The following is a 17150-nucleotide window of genomic DNA, read 5'->3' as shown; positions in this document are numbered from 1 at the left end:
GCAGAGGAGTTGAGGAATAATAGTGCCTGTCATTACATCCTCTTAAATTTTGTTAATGTGCTTAAGTCATAAGCCTTTACATTAACATTTTCACTTCTTACAGGTACATCTGAAAGAGGATTTTTTTTCTGATATAATAAGTGCATAAGAATTAACTATGACTTAGTGTCATAGCTGCCAGTGCTGATACTGCTTTGATGTACTGTATACCACACAAACACAGTATATCCAGTTTGTTGTGGGTTGAACTCAAGATAGCCTATATTCAGAACTCTTGGGTGTTTAAATCTGTATGGTTTCCCAAAGGAATTTAAGCACTTTAATTGTTTCAAATCTGTGACCCGTGGTACAGAACTTATCAACTGTTGCCAAACTTTGTTTGGCAGATACCAGTGTTGTATCTGGAGCAGCATTCACTGAAGTTATACTGTACATTCAGATTTTCCTTACTTCAGCATCAGAGAGATAGGCAGTTCCTTATACAACTCTTAAATTGGCGTTGATCTCTTTTTTGAGTTCAGAAGGTTTCGGAATATTTAATTAAATTAAATGTTCCATTTGCCTAGTACCCAGAGAAATGAAATACTGTTGTTGGCTAAGGACAGCTACAGTATGTGTATGCAGGTCTCACACTGAAAGATAGTTTTCCCTAACACGGACCTCAGTTCTTTCATGCGCAGCACTGTACTGTATACAGTATGTCGCATCGCCAAATGAGCCTCAGAGTTGGGATTCATTCAAGACCCTACCTTTTCCATATGGTTCTTGTCTCCATTGATCTGCATATCACAGCTTTATAGGGACACCTGTGTCAGATACTTGAATTAAAGTCATCACATGCTGATATTTATAGACCTTCCATGATGCTTATTTATGTTAGCAGCCACAGTTGCACCGTATTCCTTCCAGACCTGACGATCCTGCCACGGGGCTGTTACATGAGGTCATTCATTGCCACTTCCTGCAAGTCGTTACTGCCGCTAGAGTTTACCAAGTGCCCTAGGAACTTCACACTGCAGCGCTCTCGCCTGTCATAATCCCAAGGGAATTCTCCCTTTTATTTCACTGAGCTATAGTTTCATAATTTAAAGCCAGCAGACCTGTGACCTGTTTATAGGAGCAGATTGTACATTGGTTTTCCACATACTCCCAGCGGTACATTCCCCATGAGACATGAGTATGAAATTATGCTTTGTGGTTATTACACTGTATTACTCATATTGCCTAAAGTACTACAGTATGTACTGTACTGTATGCTGTAACAGACAGGTACCCAGCATTTGAAACAGCTTTATTCTCCAATTAATTATAGTGTGTTAGTGTCTCCATACTACGACTACTACTACTAATACTACCACTAGTACTACTACTACTAATAATAATGATAGTAATGATAGTCTACTGCTACTCCTGATAGCCGTGCTGTACCAAACAGAGCCGTGTCACTCTATAAGCATGCTGTATTGTAGTATTTCATGCCTTCTAGGTGTTGTTTCTGAGCTAAAATGTTCCATTTTTGTCCTAGACCATTGTAGGCTTTTGAGTTTTGTAGGCTGCAAGAGCATGCAAAGCTATCACAACGTCATTAATAAAGTGTTCCTCCAAGGCTATTACACGGCAGTATAATCCATACCTATAGATATCTTTTGTGCAATTGGTAGAACTGTAAAAAAGATTTCCTTCGTTGGTTTTTTAAAATAGATTTCGGTAGTTCGGTAGTTTTAATATTGTCTTTAACCTAGGCTTGGGTCATATGCATATGATTTTTCTACTTTCTTTTTCAAACCTGTGAGACCCCAAGCTTAGCTTTTCTTTCTCTATGGGATCGGGTTCTCCTAGGATTAAACATTTCCTTCTAGTGGAATGTGTTCAGAAACACAAGACAGTCATCCCAGTGTTTTGATACTTTTCAAGACCAACCTTTGATATGTGTATTAGCTTTTAGGATGCTTTTAGAAAGAGGATCATCACATAAAATTCATTCCTCCTTAGATCTGGTGTGTGTGGGAGCACATACTGTACATATTGCTGTATTATCAGTGGGGCAACACAAAGAGAATTCCCATAAACTCCCACATAAAGACAAGGCAGGGCAATGTCCTTGAAGTATAAATGACTTACATATGTTTTAGAATGACGTACGTTTTTTTAAATTATAAATGGCTAAACATATAGTATTTGTGGATTTTCATTTTTGTGTAGTATGGAATACTAAGTAAAACAGAGTGAGGGGTAATGCAACATTCCTACAGAAATGATAATACAAAAGTGTGTGTGCAAGCATTAAATTAATCCTATATTATAAAATTAATGTGGGAAGTGAGATTGAATATACAGTATTTGAACAGGTTTCTCGCTGAAAAGGTTTATCTTCACTCATTGTGCTTTGGGAATCATTGGATTATATATAGAGTAGTCCAGTTTTCTTAAGCCTCAGTGCTGGACAAAGACCATGAGTAATGTTCTCTACGTTCTTGAGGAAATTGAGCCATTGTACAACATTAAATTTTAGACAGCTGCCTGAGCTAATCTGAATTCAGCAGTATCCTTTATAGTGGCACATTATGTCTGTCAATCAGCTCTTGCCTAAATATAAAAGAAAGTGCCCTATTATATTTCCAAGGATAATTTATTTTGGGCTCAGCCATTTATCATAATATTTATTTTGTTTCCCATCATCCACATTTAAATTTATTTTATGGTTCTAATGTCAAGCAGTTACTTCTTTTCACAACTAAAACAATATATTATTTTCATATTTCTTCATTTGTGTGTTACTGAAAGTACTGCAGATACAGTAACTATTTTACAATACTGAAATACTAAAATATTTTTTTAAATACTAAACAATACTACATTTCATAGGAAAACAACATTGAAACTGAACTTATTTAGCAACATATTCATGTTGAATTATGTTGAATTTATTATTCTAATTATTATTCTAATTTGAGCTATACTGCAAAAGAATATACTGTACTGTATACGGCCAATAAAGTGATCTTATCTTACCGTATCTCTTATATGCACTGCTGTAACCTGCACTACATGCTGTTGAATTTCTGAAAGTGCTGGACATTTCTACTGCTTTCTTATACTTTAAATGTTTTGAAAGTCCTAAGAAAAATAACATCTTTAAGGCTTTTTTTCTCAAATTTTGAAACGCACATGGTGCTTGTAATAGTGTTTTTTATTATGCTTATCCATTTTGGCATTAACATTCAAATGAAATATTCATAATGTCAATTGGAATACAGTAATTACATTGCATTTAAGAATGGCACAACCTTCTCAGAAATCTGAGAAATCTTATGCTTAATTAAAACTACAAAACAAAAAAAAACATCTATGTTTTTCCATTTATGGATAAAACTATTATTTTGTCTTTTTCTCAGGGCCTGGTAAAGTATTGGTTGAATGCACTATAGCACCAGTCATTCATCTTATTTATTGACCCTGTCATTACTGTGCTAAATAACTTTGGCTTTGCAAACACTAATATGCTGTCAGAAAATAAACAAAAAACAACAAACAATTAACCTCTGCATTAATGCACCTCATAAGAGAAACAAATGGCTGGTTATTTCTGTAAACTCCCATGACGTGTCTACTCCATGAAACAATATGATGGTGTAATTGCTGATGGGCTCAGTTCTCTTGCTGGATGGGTTTTTGACTGATGGTCCTACTTGGCAGATTCTGAAGGGGGACCTGGAGATGAAGAGACAGACCATGGACAAGCTGTGCTCACTCAGCCAGGACCTGTTGTCAGCTGTGCGAAACAAGGATGTAGCCAAAAAGCTGGAAGCCCGTCTGGAGAATTTTGCTCAGCGATGGGACAGCCTGGTGCAGACCTTAGAGAGGAGCTCCTCACAGGTGTGTACTGTATATAGGATGAAGTCTTTCTCTGTTTCCTTAACTGTTCTTTTCTTTCTCCACTTGAATGAGCATGTACTACACTCCTGGGCTAAAGTGCTAAAAGAAACTTAGAATGGAAACAGGCATTTGGTGTTTGTCTGTTCTAATTGTTTAGTATGTCTTGTCTCAAGCAATACTTGTTTGATATTGTGCTTTAAACCTTCCTCAAAAGCCATTTAATACAGTGTGGATATTTCAGAAAGGAAAAATAAAATAAAATGTAAAATAAGAAATTATTATAATTATTTCTCTGTAAAACGAGAAGACAATTTTAATGTTTGTTGAATTAGCATAATATTACTAGTCCTTACCTTTAAGTACTATAATATTAATCAGAATGAAACAAAAAAAAGGTGAGGCCACAGTCAGCAAATATGACCTACTGAACTGAGGAGCATTTTCTAGTTTGGCATCAGCAAATCTGTTATGAGAGATCAGCCAAGTTATGAAAATGGCAAATTGAATAAATTAACTCTTTCATATTGGGTTGTCATTATTGCACAAAAGAAATGCAACATTGGGGTCTATTTTAGTTTTTAAGAAATTACAGATCAGAGAATCGTAATAGGTATGCAGTATGAATTGTGAGACACTGTCAAACGTGGCAAAGTTAGTATGGAGTTTGACTTCCTTAAGCATTATGCAGTATATCAGGTAGAAAAATGGCTAAAGTAAGACCTCAACATAGTTTTTCTTAATGTTCCTTAATGACACTATCGGATCAAGGACACCACAACATCTCCAAATAATGTTTTCCATCATACCTTTCGAGGTTATACAGCACTCGTCAGCTCTCGCTGCCCCCCACAGAAGATGGAGATTTCATCTCGTAATTGTCAGCCTTATTAGTGAATGGCATCCATGTACAGTATGCAGATCATGTTGATGTACTGTACGTAGACAGGGAGGTACTGTGATTCTGCTGATGAAAGGATTGTTTCGTCCTTGAGTTTCTCGAACTCTGCATTCTGAAGACAGTTGCGCTGATGGATATGTTAGTTCTGAGCTGACGCTGTGACCCTCTGCCTTCTAGGACAAAGCCTGTCGATCACAGAGCTGTGTTCCAGGGCTCTCTGGTCTAGCCTGCTGATTGATAAATCCGCAGATCATCTCGTTCTACGAGCTTCTTCTCTCTCAGCCCTGTGTGACTTTATATTTTGTTGATCTTGTGGTAATTGAACTTGTAATTCTTGTGGTATTTTTACACATATTCTTGATTAATTAATTCTGGCAATTTTAGCTCAATTTAAATACTGAACACTGAGTATCAGCAGATTTTATGAAATCGTGTGATAATAGCTCAGGATTTTTTGTTGTTTTCTAAGGAACAATAAAAAAGGTACCTCCTCGCTCTTTAAAATACAAGCAACATTATGTACTGTATGTGGATCTTGGTCATTGCTACCATTGTCATTGTAAGTCAATATACAGTATTTAAAGAATGTTAGACATGGGCAAACAGTAAAACGTGGACATTTCTAGATACTACTACAATTTTGGTGTGAATTTGATAGAACAATTATCTAGAAACTGTGAAATGTAAATGAATAGTAATCTGCAATAAAAAATGACTGAAGGGAATTTTAAAAGACTCCAATAAGAATAAATGCCAGGAAATGACACTTCATAGTCGCTCACACTGTCACAAAAGCGTTCTTTCCGGACGGACCCTATGCGGACGACACTATTCGGGGTTGAGTGAGGAAACACTGGGAAAAAGTCATGCAGGATACGGGAATGAAGACGGGGGGGGCGTGTCCTTGGAGTGTTGGTGGTCGGGGGAGGTGTGGCCGAGGCAAACGATCCAGGGATGAGACAAACAAGAAATCCAAAACACAGGGCGAAAGTCCAAAACCAGGCGATCCATCCGAGACAGACGATTTAAAAAAAGGAACCGGGTCGTAACCGGCAGGAGGAACAGGAACAGAAACTTAAAACCATAACCAGACCAGGCGCTTCCAGGTTCCGGACTCGCCTGTTGCAGAAACCAGAGCAGAGCCCCGAACTGAGTGGGCGTCTGGCTTTTAAGGGGGGCTGGAAGGAGGCTGGAACAAGGGGCAGGTGCACAAAAAAAGGTCAGAAGTGAAAGAGCCGGAGCGCCCTTAAGGGGGAGGGACTACAATTGTGACACACACAAAGTACTGTACTTTGCCTATTGTAACTTTCAGCGTATAGATGTGAAGGTCATGGTATGTTTGGAGAGGCAAGTAGGTAGTTAAAAATCACATTAAAAAAGCCCTTCACACTCATTATTATGTTCTCTGCAAGCTCTTTAATTATTGTCCCAATCATACATTAACAGATTTCACACTTGCAGATCATAATTATATTAATAATAAAAAAATGTGCCATTCTAAATGTACTTCATTTTAATTCAGACATTGTCCTCAATTAAATATGTATTTATCATTGTTCACCTCCATGTACAGCCAGTCTGTGCGGTTTTCATTCAAATTTATCATTTACATCTCGTTAGAGTATCATTCTGAGGCTCACACTGGCTAAAATGTTTTCTATGCATACAGCTTTCTGAACTGACAAATAAATATTGTGTATGGTGAACTCAACAATCTATTATAACATGCATGCTTAAACAAACGATATACAGTACTATATGTGTAATCACAGTGGCATAAAATACCTGTATGATACACAGAAAAAGTAACCTTTTCCTTTTTTTTCCTTTTAAGATAATTTGACATGCAATAGCACTCATATACAGTATATTAATTAACAGTATGAAGACGGATATTTTCAGTAGTCTGACTTCTGTATCACGGTCTTTTGTCAGGTTGGTGTGGTGTTGGGGGTGCTATCCTTCGGCTCTGAGTTCGAACTGAGATCCTGAATACTTATTCATTGAAGATTCAAAGACACAGTTCAAAAGAGTATTTGTCCTTGGCATTCTTGCTGAAGTCTACTCTGGTCTTCCAAAAGTTGTCCCTTAATTCAGTTTCTTGGTTTTCATCCTGAACTGCAGTGTAGTGGGGCTGACGTATCACCATTGAATGCTGCACTACAATGGTTAATGAACTCTGTCAACCCCATATGTAAAGCATTTTGGGATCCTTCAGAAGGTTTTGGTTGGGTGAGCGGTGTGAAATGTGAGCTTCACATCGTGTTAATGTATTATAAAATTACACCCATCTGTAGCATTTAAGTGAAATTAACTTTTATTATGAACGTAACACTCAGCATATTAAATCTGTACCTGGAGAACATTGTGAAATAAAAAAAATGGTGAAGTGTGTGTAATCTACAGTACGTTATCTGAAGCTATTATTGAATGTGCGTTCTATTTTTAATACAAATTTCACTCGTTTAAGTCTTTCGTTAATCCATGTAGCGTATTGTTTTATTATTTTAATACCTCAGTTTGAGGTCCTGTTCTCTTGTCTTCTTCATGTCTTCAGTCATAGCAGCAGTTAAGCACTCCAAAATACCCAGCAATAAATTCAGATTCTCCTGTTGCTGACACTTTATGCATGCAAGTTAATGTTTTAAATGTCCATAGTTCAATCCATGAAATAACAATGAAAATGTGGAAAAATGTATTTACATTTCAAGTTTTTTTGCCATGCTGGATTTGTCACACATACTGTATAAGTGTTTAAGATTCTGTGATATCCTTAAACATGCCTCAAATTACAGTAGCACACAATGCATATGGTAAGAGAAGTCGAATTGGATAAGCAATGAATTAAGTCAAATATTAAGATAAACCATACCTGTTCACAGAACTTTGTTTTCTTTACAGGTACTATACAGGAAAAACAAAACTAAGCACTTTATCCTTGAATTTGTACTTATACTGTACAGTGTGTACTGTACAGTATTTGTCTTTCACTGAACAGTAACTGCATGAAACTTTGATGTTTGAACTTCAAAATGATGTTTGAACTTCAGGTAAAGATCACAAAGGTCATAGAGCCAGCAGAAATACAGTACACATCTCTATAAGCTGATCCCTGCAGAAGCCAGTTGTTGTTTTGTCTTTTGCTACTTTTCGGTTTGATCACATTGTTGGGAATGTGCTTGTCAACACATTTATAATCTTATTGCAACTTCCACTGTTCTTGTATTTCCAGAGCATTACCTCTATTCTGTATTAAGCCTTTTTTGTGCTTTGGTGGTTCATTCATGACGTAAAGATAGAAGCTGATGTTTCAGAACTGTGTTTGGGCCCATACAGAAACCATACGGGACTTTTCAAGAGTGTTGCTCAGTGATTGACTAATTCCTTATAAGTGTTGTACAATATTTACTGTATAAAATACAGCTGAAATATATATGAGGAATCACTCTTTCAACTTCAACTAGACATGTCTTCATACTGCTATGTTTAGCAAGGTTTCTGTCAGCCCACTTACTTGTAGGGTTGTTCCTTTCTTTGAACAATCTCTTGGTCATTCCAATACTACATTTTCCATGGAGAATCAAACTGATACCTTAAATATCTAGATGCTTTAAATGCTTTTATTAATGTCTCTGTGCAGCTCAACTTGTATGCAGACAGCAGCTAAATTATTGAATTATTTTGATAAATGGCCAGCTAACAGCCACATTTCCCTAAAGAAATAAATCACTTTGGCCCAATTCAACATGCTTTAATCAATTACTCTAGTCTGTTGACAACAAAATTGACACCTCTGGTCTAAATCCTAAGGGAAGCCTATAGGTTATAAGTTACTCCAGGAATCACAAAGGAGAGATGAAAAATAAACAGTTCTTGTCTGAAGGTAACATCAAACAATTGTGCCCATGCTTTATTTTTATAGCATTTTGCTTCCTTTAATAAAAAACGTGTTGACTGTGCCAAGGACAGTATTTCCCATGCACACACCCAGTTTTATTTGGGCAGTTAGAACAGATTTTGGACATTGGTCATTGGATGATTTATGTGAATATCAGAAGTGGTTGGAGGACATGTGGATGAACTGCATGAAATGTGTTTTTCTCTGCTCTGTGGATTGCCAGAACATGTGCTATCAAACAGCACATTGACAAAACACAGGACCTTCTAACAGCGAGGTGAGGTATATTTTTTTCTGCTTTGTTCATAAGAATCTTATATATAGGACTGGGAAGACTCCAAGCACTTACCAGGTCTGTGTGTTTCTCATGTTTTGCATTGAGAGTGAGCATGGCTGTAAGAAGAGGAAAGGGGCTAATTGACCGTACCCTAATTTATTCTCCTCAGATCAAGCTGGCTGGTCACAGTTTAGAAGGTCAATACTTGTTTGTAGTTATAATTATACCAATTAGGATCTGCACAGGATATCTCATTGGCTAGACAGCTTGGCAGTCAGGTCTCTATTTTTGTCCTTTTGCTTAGACAGTAACACCAAGGTCTCTGTCTCAGATTCAATTAAGAGATGACTGTTCATATGTCTGTCTCCTTCTTTCCCATTAACAGAAAGACCTGAATTGCAGTGTCCTGCTTATATTGCTTTGTGGAAAATTTGCTGTTTTATTGTTTTAAATAACAATCCTTATTTTTAAGTATTTGATAGGTTGTCTGACTTATGAGAGCTGATATGATCTAGGAGATACTTCTACTTCCTTGGAGCAAAGGAACAGAAAGCATAATCTCTATGTTTTAGGAATCTCATCTGAATTACAATTCTTTCTGTAATCCGCAGAAAACCTGTGCAAGGGAGGTACTACAGATGATGTATGCCCATGTATTTTAGTTTTAGCAAAGGACTGAAATGCTGAGTTCTGAACTGTACCTTTTTATTAGAACACCTTGGTTCTCAACATCAACAAGCACTCATTTGCGAGAATCAAGCCTACACAAAAGCATGCATTAGATATTCTGTATCAGATTGAAAGAGATGTCACTGGATATGATCAGTGGAGCGCAGACAAAAAAGGATGCCTTGACAACACAGAGAACATGAGATTCGAATGCAAAGTTCGAATGGGTTGCCTGACCTGAGCATCTGGACATGTTCCAGGGCCATCAGTTGTCAAACTAGGATTGACACATTTAGAGTTGATAATAAGAGTCTTGTCATTGAGGAATTGTGTCAGAATTCAGATTTAAAAATTTCTCTTGCATCCATTTCTGACATCGTGGAAGCAGTGCCACAAGGCAGACAGTGCTTGATTAATGTCTTCTGGTGTTTGTTCCAATCCTGAAACAGCTAACCTAATTATTTTCTAACTTAGACACATACAGTGTAGACTGTTAAGATCTTTTGTAGTTTATACAGTAACTCAAAATGTTCACTGAACTGAACAAACAGCTTCTTCTAAAATACTATGGAATCATGTTATAAATATTGCAATTCTGTGGTTAATTTAATAATTGGGCCCACTATGTTCAGTAATTAAAAGCTCAGGTTGCACTAAATCCAAAAGGGACTTATCCTCCAGGCAATGAGTCTGACACCCCTGCAGCAGATCATGGGTAGATGTCTTCAAAGCCTGCCTTGTATTCAGCTGTAGATTGAATATTTGTTATTAAAGTGCCCTCACCTTAAATTGAAGACTATTTCCAAGTTCTCACATGGTAGATATATCTTCTGGATTTGTCCAATGTAACCCCATCCTCAGAAAGATGTCATAGAAAGATACCAGGGCAGGCTTTGACTCCAGCTCTTCCAATGAGAAGAGTCTAGTGAGCTACAGTACTGTACATACAGTAACAGTATAAGTAATCCTGACTAAGAGTTATCCCCTCCCCACCTGGTTAGAAGTATCTCTATGAAGAAATCATCATTAGCTTGAAAATATTTGTAATTGGATCCCACCTTTCTTACCACATGGAAAAATAACAAAACAAATCATGTCCAATAAAGACGTCTTTTCATATTAATTACACAGTTTACAGCTCTCAGTTGAATGGTTTGTTTGTTAAAAAACAATTAAAAGAAAATAAATTGTAGCATGTTAATTAGCATCTTCTGAATTTGTATGCATGATAACAGCAATAAAGTTGATTTTGAGTGTTATTTTATTGATACAGTTCTCAGAGAAATTACTCTTTTAAAGCCTAGGAATGGGAGTTTGGAGCCATAAAATGCCAGGCTGTCTGCATGTAGTGCACTGAAAGAAAATCACACAACCTCAAAACGGAGAAAGGTTTCTGTGTTTGCTGTGCATAAACAAATATATTTAAACATTCAGCTTTCAAGGTTATTTGTTTTAATCTGACTTTTATACCAATTAATTGCTTTCTGAGTCTCACCACAGACAGGGGGCTTTCTATTTGCACTGAAAGCTGTGGATCACGTGTTTTCTCTGTATTAACTGGTCAGAAATGAAAATTGCCTGGAATTGTTTTGTTTAGTCACGGGGGAGTGAGATGTATGTCCATAGCCTTTTGAAATCTTTTGTTACATTATCAAAAATGAAATGGACAGAGTGAGAGTGGGGGTTAAGCAGAATGATCACATTTCCTACAAAATACAAGATTTTGCACCAGAAGGAATGAAAACTCACACATAGAGTGTAATACAGTCCTAACCAAAGTGCCAAATGCACACATACAGTGGACAGATATAGTAGAAAAGCCATTTTTGAGATTTGGTATGTGTGATTGTTGTATTGTACTGTATGTCCATGTCCAGTTTGTGAATCATGTACTGTATGTGGGTATTTCCTTAAGATGTTCCCTGGTCGTTCTTAAAATGCACGCCAATGTGAACAATCCTTAATATGATAAAATTGCCTAACCTCAATCAGAACAAAAAATGCATTAACAGTACTGTACATGTGTAGTAATGGTCAAAGGAGCTGCTTGAAATATTGAAGTTTCTTTCTACTTGGAAGGTTAACTGGCAGTAAAAAGCTGATCTTCAAAACTGCAAAAAACTTTATACTAAGAAACAATATTAATATAAAATAACAAAGCCTAAGGAGGTTCTGATATATTTAGCTATTATACTCATTAGACTCAGATGGAAATATTTGACTGCTCTTTTTCTTTATGTTAGGGGTTAAATAGGGGTTAAACAGAGTGTTACCTGTTAAAATGTCTTTGACCTTCAATCCATCTGTCTGACCTTATTTCTGTCTGCATAAAGTTTGTCAAGTGGCAGCATTCATAAAAATGCTTTAATAAGAAGCAAATGGATAAGTTGATCACCCAGACGATGGGCGTAAAAGAACATGGACTCAAGAGTACAAGTAAATGTACAGACTTTCATTAACAATCCATTAGAAATATACTGCTGCAACGATGGTCTAGCATTATTTTGCTTTTGCTGTGAATTCAGTTCACAGTTTTGGTGTGACAGCAAGTTTTTCTTTCTTTTGGAACTTCAGACATTTTGCTGTTGAAGTATCTCTGCAGCTGCTGATTTACATTTCAATATTTCTTGCAGATCTCACAGACTGTCACTACTGCTCAGACAGCACTCTCCGCCAGCACGGTGATGGAGACTGTAACTATGGTGACCACACGTGAACAGATCCTTGTCAAGCATGCAAAGGAGGAAATCCCTCCACCCCCTCCCCAGAAGAAGAGACAGATTGTGGTAGACTCTGAACTTAGGAAAAGGTAAGTCAGAAATTCAAGTTAACCCAGGTTTAACAAGCAATTAAGCAGCATATGAGGCATCTGGAGTCAGGGCCAGATACTACTGACCTTTAGAAAACACCTGTATGAGACTCAGCTTGACATTATAATCTCAAGGATGCCTATCCACCTGATCAGGGATTGGTTACGTACTGCTGTACTGCTCGTTTTTCTTCCGTGAATATTTCTTTCCCATATAACTGATATTAAATAAACACAATTCATCAGTTCATATCGAAATCAGTCAATTTATAAAACGGTAGCTGTACATTTTTATACACAGTGACATCACAGGCCTTTCCCTTCATGTTCTGATGTGATGTTTTTATTAGTGGAAATATGCTGTTAAGTATATGAAGTCGGAAATCGATTTGGATTTTAAATTTATCTCTGTAAATTAAATTTTAACTTATTTCTGAGTAACTGCTTATTTCTTTTATTTTGTGAAAGACGCATTGCAGAGATTTCTTGAATGTTATGTTCCTTTAATCCTTCTCAATAAAGATTTAAAATTAACAGCTTTTATTCTGATCATACCACTTGCCTAGTTAGTTTTTGTCGTGATATATTATTTATTTTACTAGGTATTTATGTCAACCCTTAAAGCCGCTATATAAAATAAATTATCTTTATTTTAACCTCTATCTCAGGACTTAGAAAATGGAACTCTGGATTAATTGTTTTTGCATTAGGCATGATATTTGAAATATAGTTTGTTTTGTTTGTAGGATTGTAGACATCATTTTTCAGTTCAATACAGACCAGTGTAACATAGTCCAGAAGTATATTCTTTGAATATGGTTGAACACTGAAAAATATATGAACAATTAGTTGAATACTTAATGATAAATAAGGATTTGTTTTGCATTTTCTTAGGAGCTAAAGTAATGGTTTATTTAAGCTGGATACTCAAGGATATGTAATTGTGGTGCTGGTCTAGAGGGTACTTAATTAAAATGTCATGGAAGCTCACACTATGATAATGGTGTTAGGATAGCAGGGCTTTGACACCACAAGAAAGGTTCTCATCTAAAAGCTGCCTCATTGCAGCAATAGAAGTGTTTTAAGCAGCAGGTCCCTCTTTTATCTCTCTCTGGGCACCCATTTACACACCATGGTTTATAACAATATGTTAAAGACACATTAACTTCAGAACTGCCTCAAGCTTGAGATACTGTATCTCCAGGATTTGTCAAAAAGTACACTGGAGTTTTAACTTTTCAATAACACTTTTCTGGGGGGAAAGATACGCTCACAGTCCTGTTTTGTTTAGTACCCTTTTAGTGGCTTTAAATAATTATAATTTGAATGTTAGTTTGGTGTTGTCAGTTTCAGCTAGATTTCTTTCCATCCTTTCAATGTGATTGTTGGACTATGAACACATGCTTTACCAGATGCGCCTACTTTTTTCACTTAATGATTTGTTATTTAGATGCTGCAAATCTGAATTTATTAAAAGTAATTAACACCTTCTCAAAGCTGCCATTCAAATTGTGTGTGTAAAAGGTCAAATTAATTGTACAAAATTAGCCTCTTGCTTCAGAGTCTGTGTATTTCAGGACCCAAGCAATCCATTTCACTTTGCATAGACCATAATTATTATCACTTGCATGTAAATGGTCTGCTTTAGTGAATTGTCAATATTGTAATCTGCTACTTAATTATATGGCCTAGTTGGAATCAAAGCCCCCTGCACATAGTGGCTTAAAATAAAAAGAAAGTAATAAAATTATCTCAAAATGTTACAGCGGGCACGTACAGTAGGTGATTTAATAAAAGCCAGATAAATAATATGGTTCTTAATCCAACCAGTAAGGAAGTGTTAAAGCAAGGTTTCCTGGTAGCATCGTGTTTGACATGTTTGCCTAACATGGAAACAATTTGTACAGTTATTGTACTGTATATCTGGTCTCAGAGATGGAGAACTGGAATGATTAATAGCAGATTGGAGAGTTGCTGGTGGCTTGGGCTGTGCATCCTCCGAATCTCTTGAGTCTTGTTTGCTCTGTACTTCATCTTCCTTGCTGTTCCTTTTATAGAGCCTGTTGGCTTTGGGATGCAGCTTTGTGCCATTGAAGTCCCCATTCTACTGACAAATAGTCTTTCACGGAGTAAAGAGTTCACGTTTTCGTTGAAAAAGAATCTGCCTTCAGATTTCGAAAGGATATCCCAGTACATAGTATAATACTCTCTAGCAGAACAAACAGCATGTTGTACTGTCTGTAATACAGTATGTACTGTAGGTGTCAGTTTAAATTAAAATTCCAGCATTATCTGTCTCAAAGATTTTTTTGTGATGTCAGTAATGCACAATATGGAGACTTTAAACATGTGTTGCTTTTTCATTATTTTCAAATATTCTACTGTTTAGTCTACTTAGAAATAAGCTACATTTCAGGTTAATGTAATAATTTTTGGGAAAGTAATAATAGACTTCAGAGTAGGTTCTGGAGACTGGGGAAGTGAAATCATAAATGGAGTTTTACCAGCTGAGCTCCCAAACAACAGCTAATAATAATAATAATAATAATAATAATAATAATAATAATAATAATAATAATAATAATAATACACTTATTATTCAGTTAAGTTATAGGTTAATGGGCATTAACTTTAATTCTTCTCAATAAAGATTTAACATTAACAGTTTTTATTCTGATCATATCACTTGCCTGTTAGTTTTTGTCTTTATTTATTATTTATTTTACCATGTATGTACAGTATGGCAACCTTTAAAAGGCACTATATAAAATAAAGTTTATTATTATTATTATTGTTTTTTCATTTATATAGTGCTTTTCAGCCAAAGACCTTAACAAATTAAAAGGGATCCACTTCATTTTCTTCTGAGGTGCAGCTTACACATCATAAAAAAACCAAAGCAGATTAGGCTGTGAGGCTGTGAAGTGCAAATCTGCTGTTCCAGTTTAATTAATAATCTTATTTTCTTTGCAAGGTTTAATGTTGATACCACTGAACTACATAGTTGGATGACAAGATCTGAAGCAGTCCTTCAAAACCCGGAGTTTTCAGAGTCACGGAAAGAGGGGAACCTCTCTGATCTACAGGAAAGAGTCAATGTAAGAGAAATGGGAAAATTAAACCCTTTTTGAACTAATTCTGCATGAATTTGGTCTTGCTTCTTGCTACTGTATCTCAATATAACATACAGAAAGTGTTGAGTTGATGTGGGAAAATTAGGCAGGTCAGGATGTTTGGTTCATATTTTAATACATTTAATGCATTTCAGTGAGGCTGTATGATTTGAGCACACTGTGGTATGAACAGGTTTCAATCCTAGCAATACAGATGCTTTGGAAATATCACTGCATGTACAGTATCCTACCTTGCTTGTGGTAAAAACCTTCCAATATTAAACTGTGATTTGTTATGGGTACCTTTTACTGTTTATGGTGGCTGAATAAGAGGGTACTCAGCGACTCCATATGAAACACATCTCATTACAATATCAATTGCATTGTTATCCTTGAACTCTGCTAGTGTCAACAATACTTCAGGTACAGTGATTAACAGATGCAAATGGAGAAAAGGGCTTAAGGAGAACATAGTGTATGTGGACTTAACTCCACGTTTTTCCCTGTCGTATTTTGATCTTAGGCAATTAAAAGATGTTGAGATGATAATCATCTGTATTTTTATGTGTAACATTTACGCAAAGCTATCTTGAACACCTCCAGTGAGTTGGGTTAATCTGTGAAATTCCAGTAGAAAACTTAATCAGTATTCCTTACGTAGACTCCTGCCTTTTCTTTCACATTACTTGTTAATTACTGATGCACTTTTCCCAATACGTCAGCACACAGGGCTTAGGTTCTTGCTACAACTTTCAGATTAGATGTGCAAAAACAATGAAAAAATGTTGAATGGAAGATAACTCGCAGGGTAAAGGAAATGCAGAAAATCCACAAGTGTTGTAGAGGCAGCTTAATTTACTTTTACTCTCCAGGTTTAAGATGGAGCAGTTACTAACCAAATAACCGCCTCCCAGCCAGAAAACTTGAAGGTACCACAGCATGATAGCTACAGAATATACATTTTCTGCAGTTTATACTCATTACTTGTATGTCTTAATTTATACTATAGCTCCATTTGTTAGGGTGGGTGAGGGGATGAGGTCCGTATTTCAGAATCTTCAAAGCTTCTCTGACCTCTATGACCTCTTCTGCTATCAGTCTAGGTTTCACACTACTCTTTCCTAGGTTTATTGCTAAATTCAATGTAAGCTTCTGTCTCCTCAAAGCTCCAGGCAGCTCTACTTCATCTTTGACTATGACTTACATCACCCACCTCTAAAACTGGATAACCTTTACGCCTTTCTTCAAACAAGCTGTCTTATAACTGCTGTTCCTTTACAGTACATTTGGAATAGAAAAGCCTGAAACTGCTTGATATCTTTCATTGACTTATTAATGAAAGATATCATTAATATATCATATCATCACACCTGAAGAAGGCTCCACGGCCGAAACGTTGTGTTCTCTTTCTTCTTTTTTTCAGCATGGAATAAACCTATAACTTGTTCCTTTGCAGCCTACGCATGCTGACGCAGCTACCCACCTGAAATATTATGGATGATACATACTGTCTTTATAGGAATGAAAGTTGTAGAAAGTACAATTTAAAGATTTAAGCACTAAAAAACAGGAGCAAAACAACAGAAGGAGGTGCAAGAATAATTCAAATA

General features: G+C 36.3%; 1 protein-coding gene across 13 annotated transcripts in view; it reads left to right on the top strand.

The window, feature by feature from the left end:
• dmd (dystrophin) overlaps window positions 1-17150 on the top strand; it is a 728682-nt gene that overhangs the window by 264198 nt on the left and 447334 nt on the right. For all 13 annotated transcript variants that reach the window (XM_088646795.1, XM_088646880.1, XM_088646889.1 and 10 more), the window contains 3 exons: window positions 3697-3876; window positions 12252-12427; window positions 15402-15525. In XM_088646795.1, the coding sequence (XP_088502921.1) occupies window positions 3697-3876; window positions 12252-12427; window positions 15402-15525 (480 nt within the window). The remainder of the gene's footprint in view (window positions 1-3696; window positions 3877-12251; window positions 12428-15401; window positions 15526-17150) is intronic.

The sequence above is a fragment of the Lepisosteus platostomus genome, chromosome 2, assembly GCF_059453375.1.
Source record: "Lepisosteus platostomus isolate fLepPlt1 chromosome 2, fLepPlt1.hap1, whole genome shotgun sequence".
Classification (NCBI taxonomy): domain Eukaryota; kingdom Metazoa; phylum Chordata; class Actinopteri; order Semionotiformes; family Lepisosteidae; genus Lepisosteus; species Lepisosteus platostomus.
This window is presented reverse-complemented; position numbering and strand designations above follow the sequence as displayed.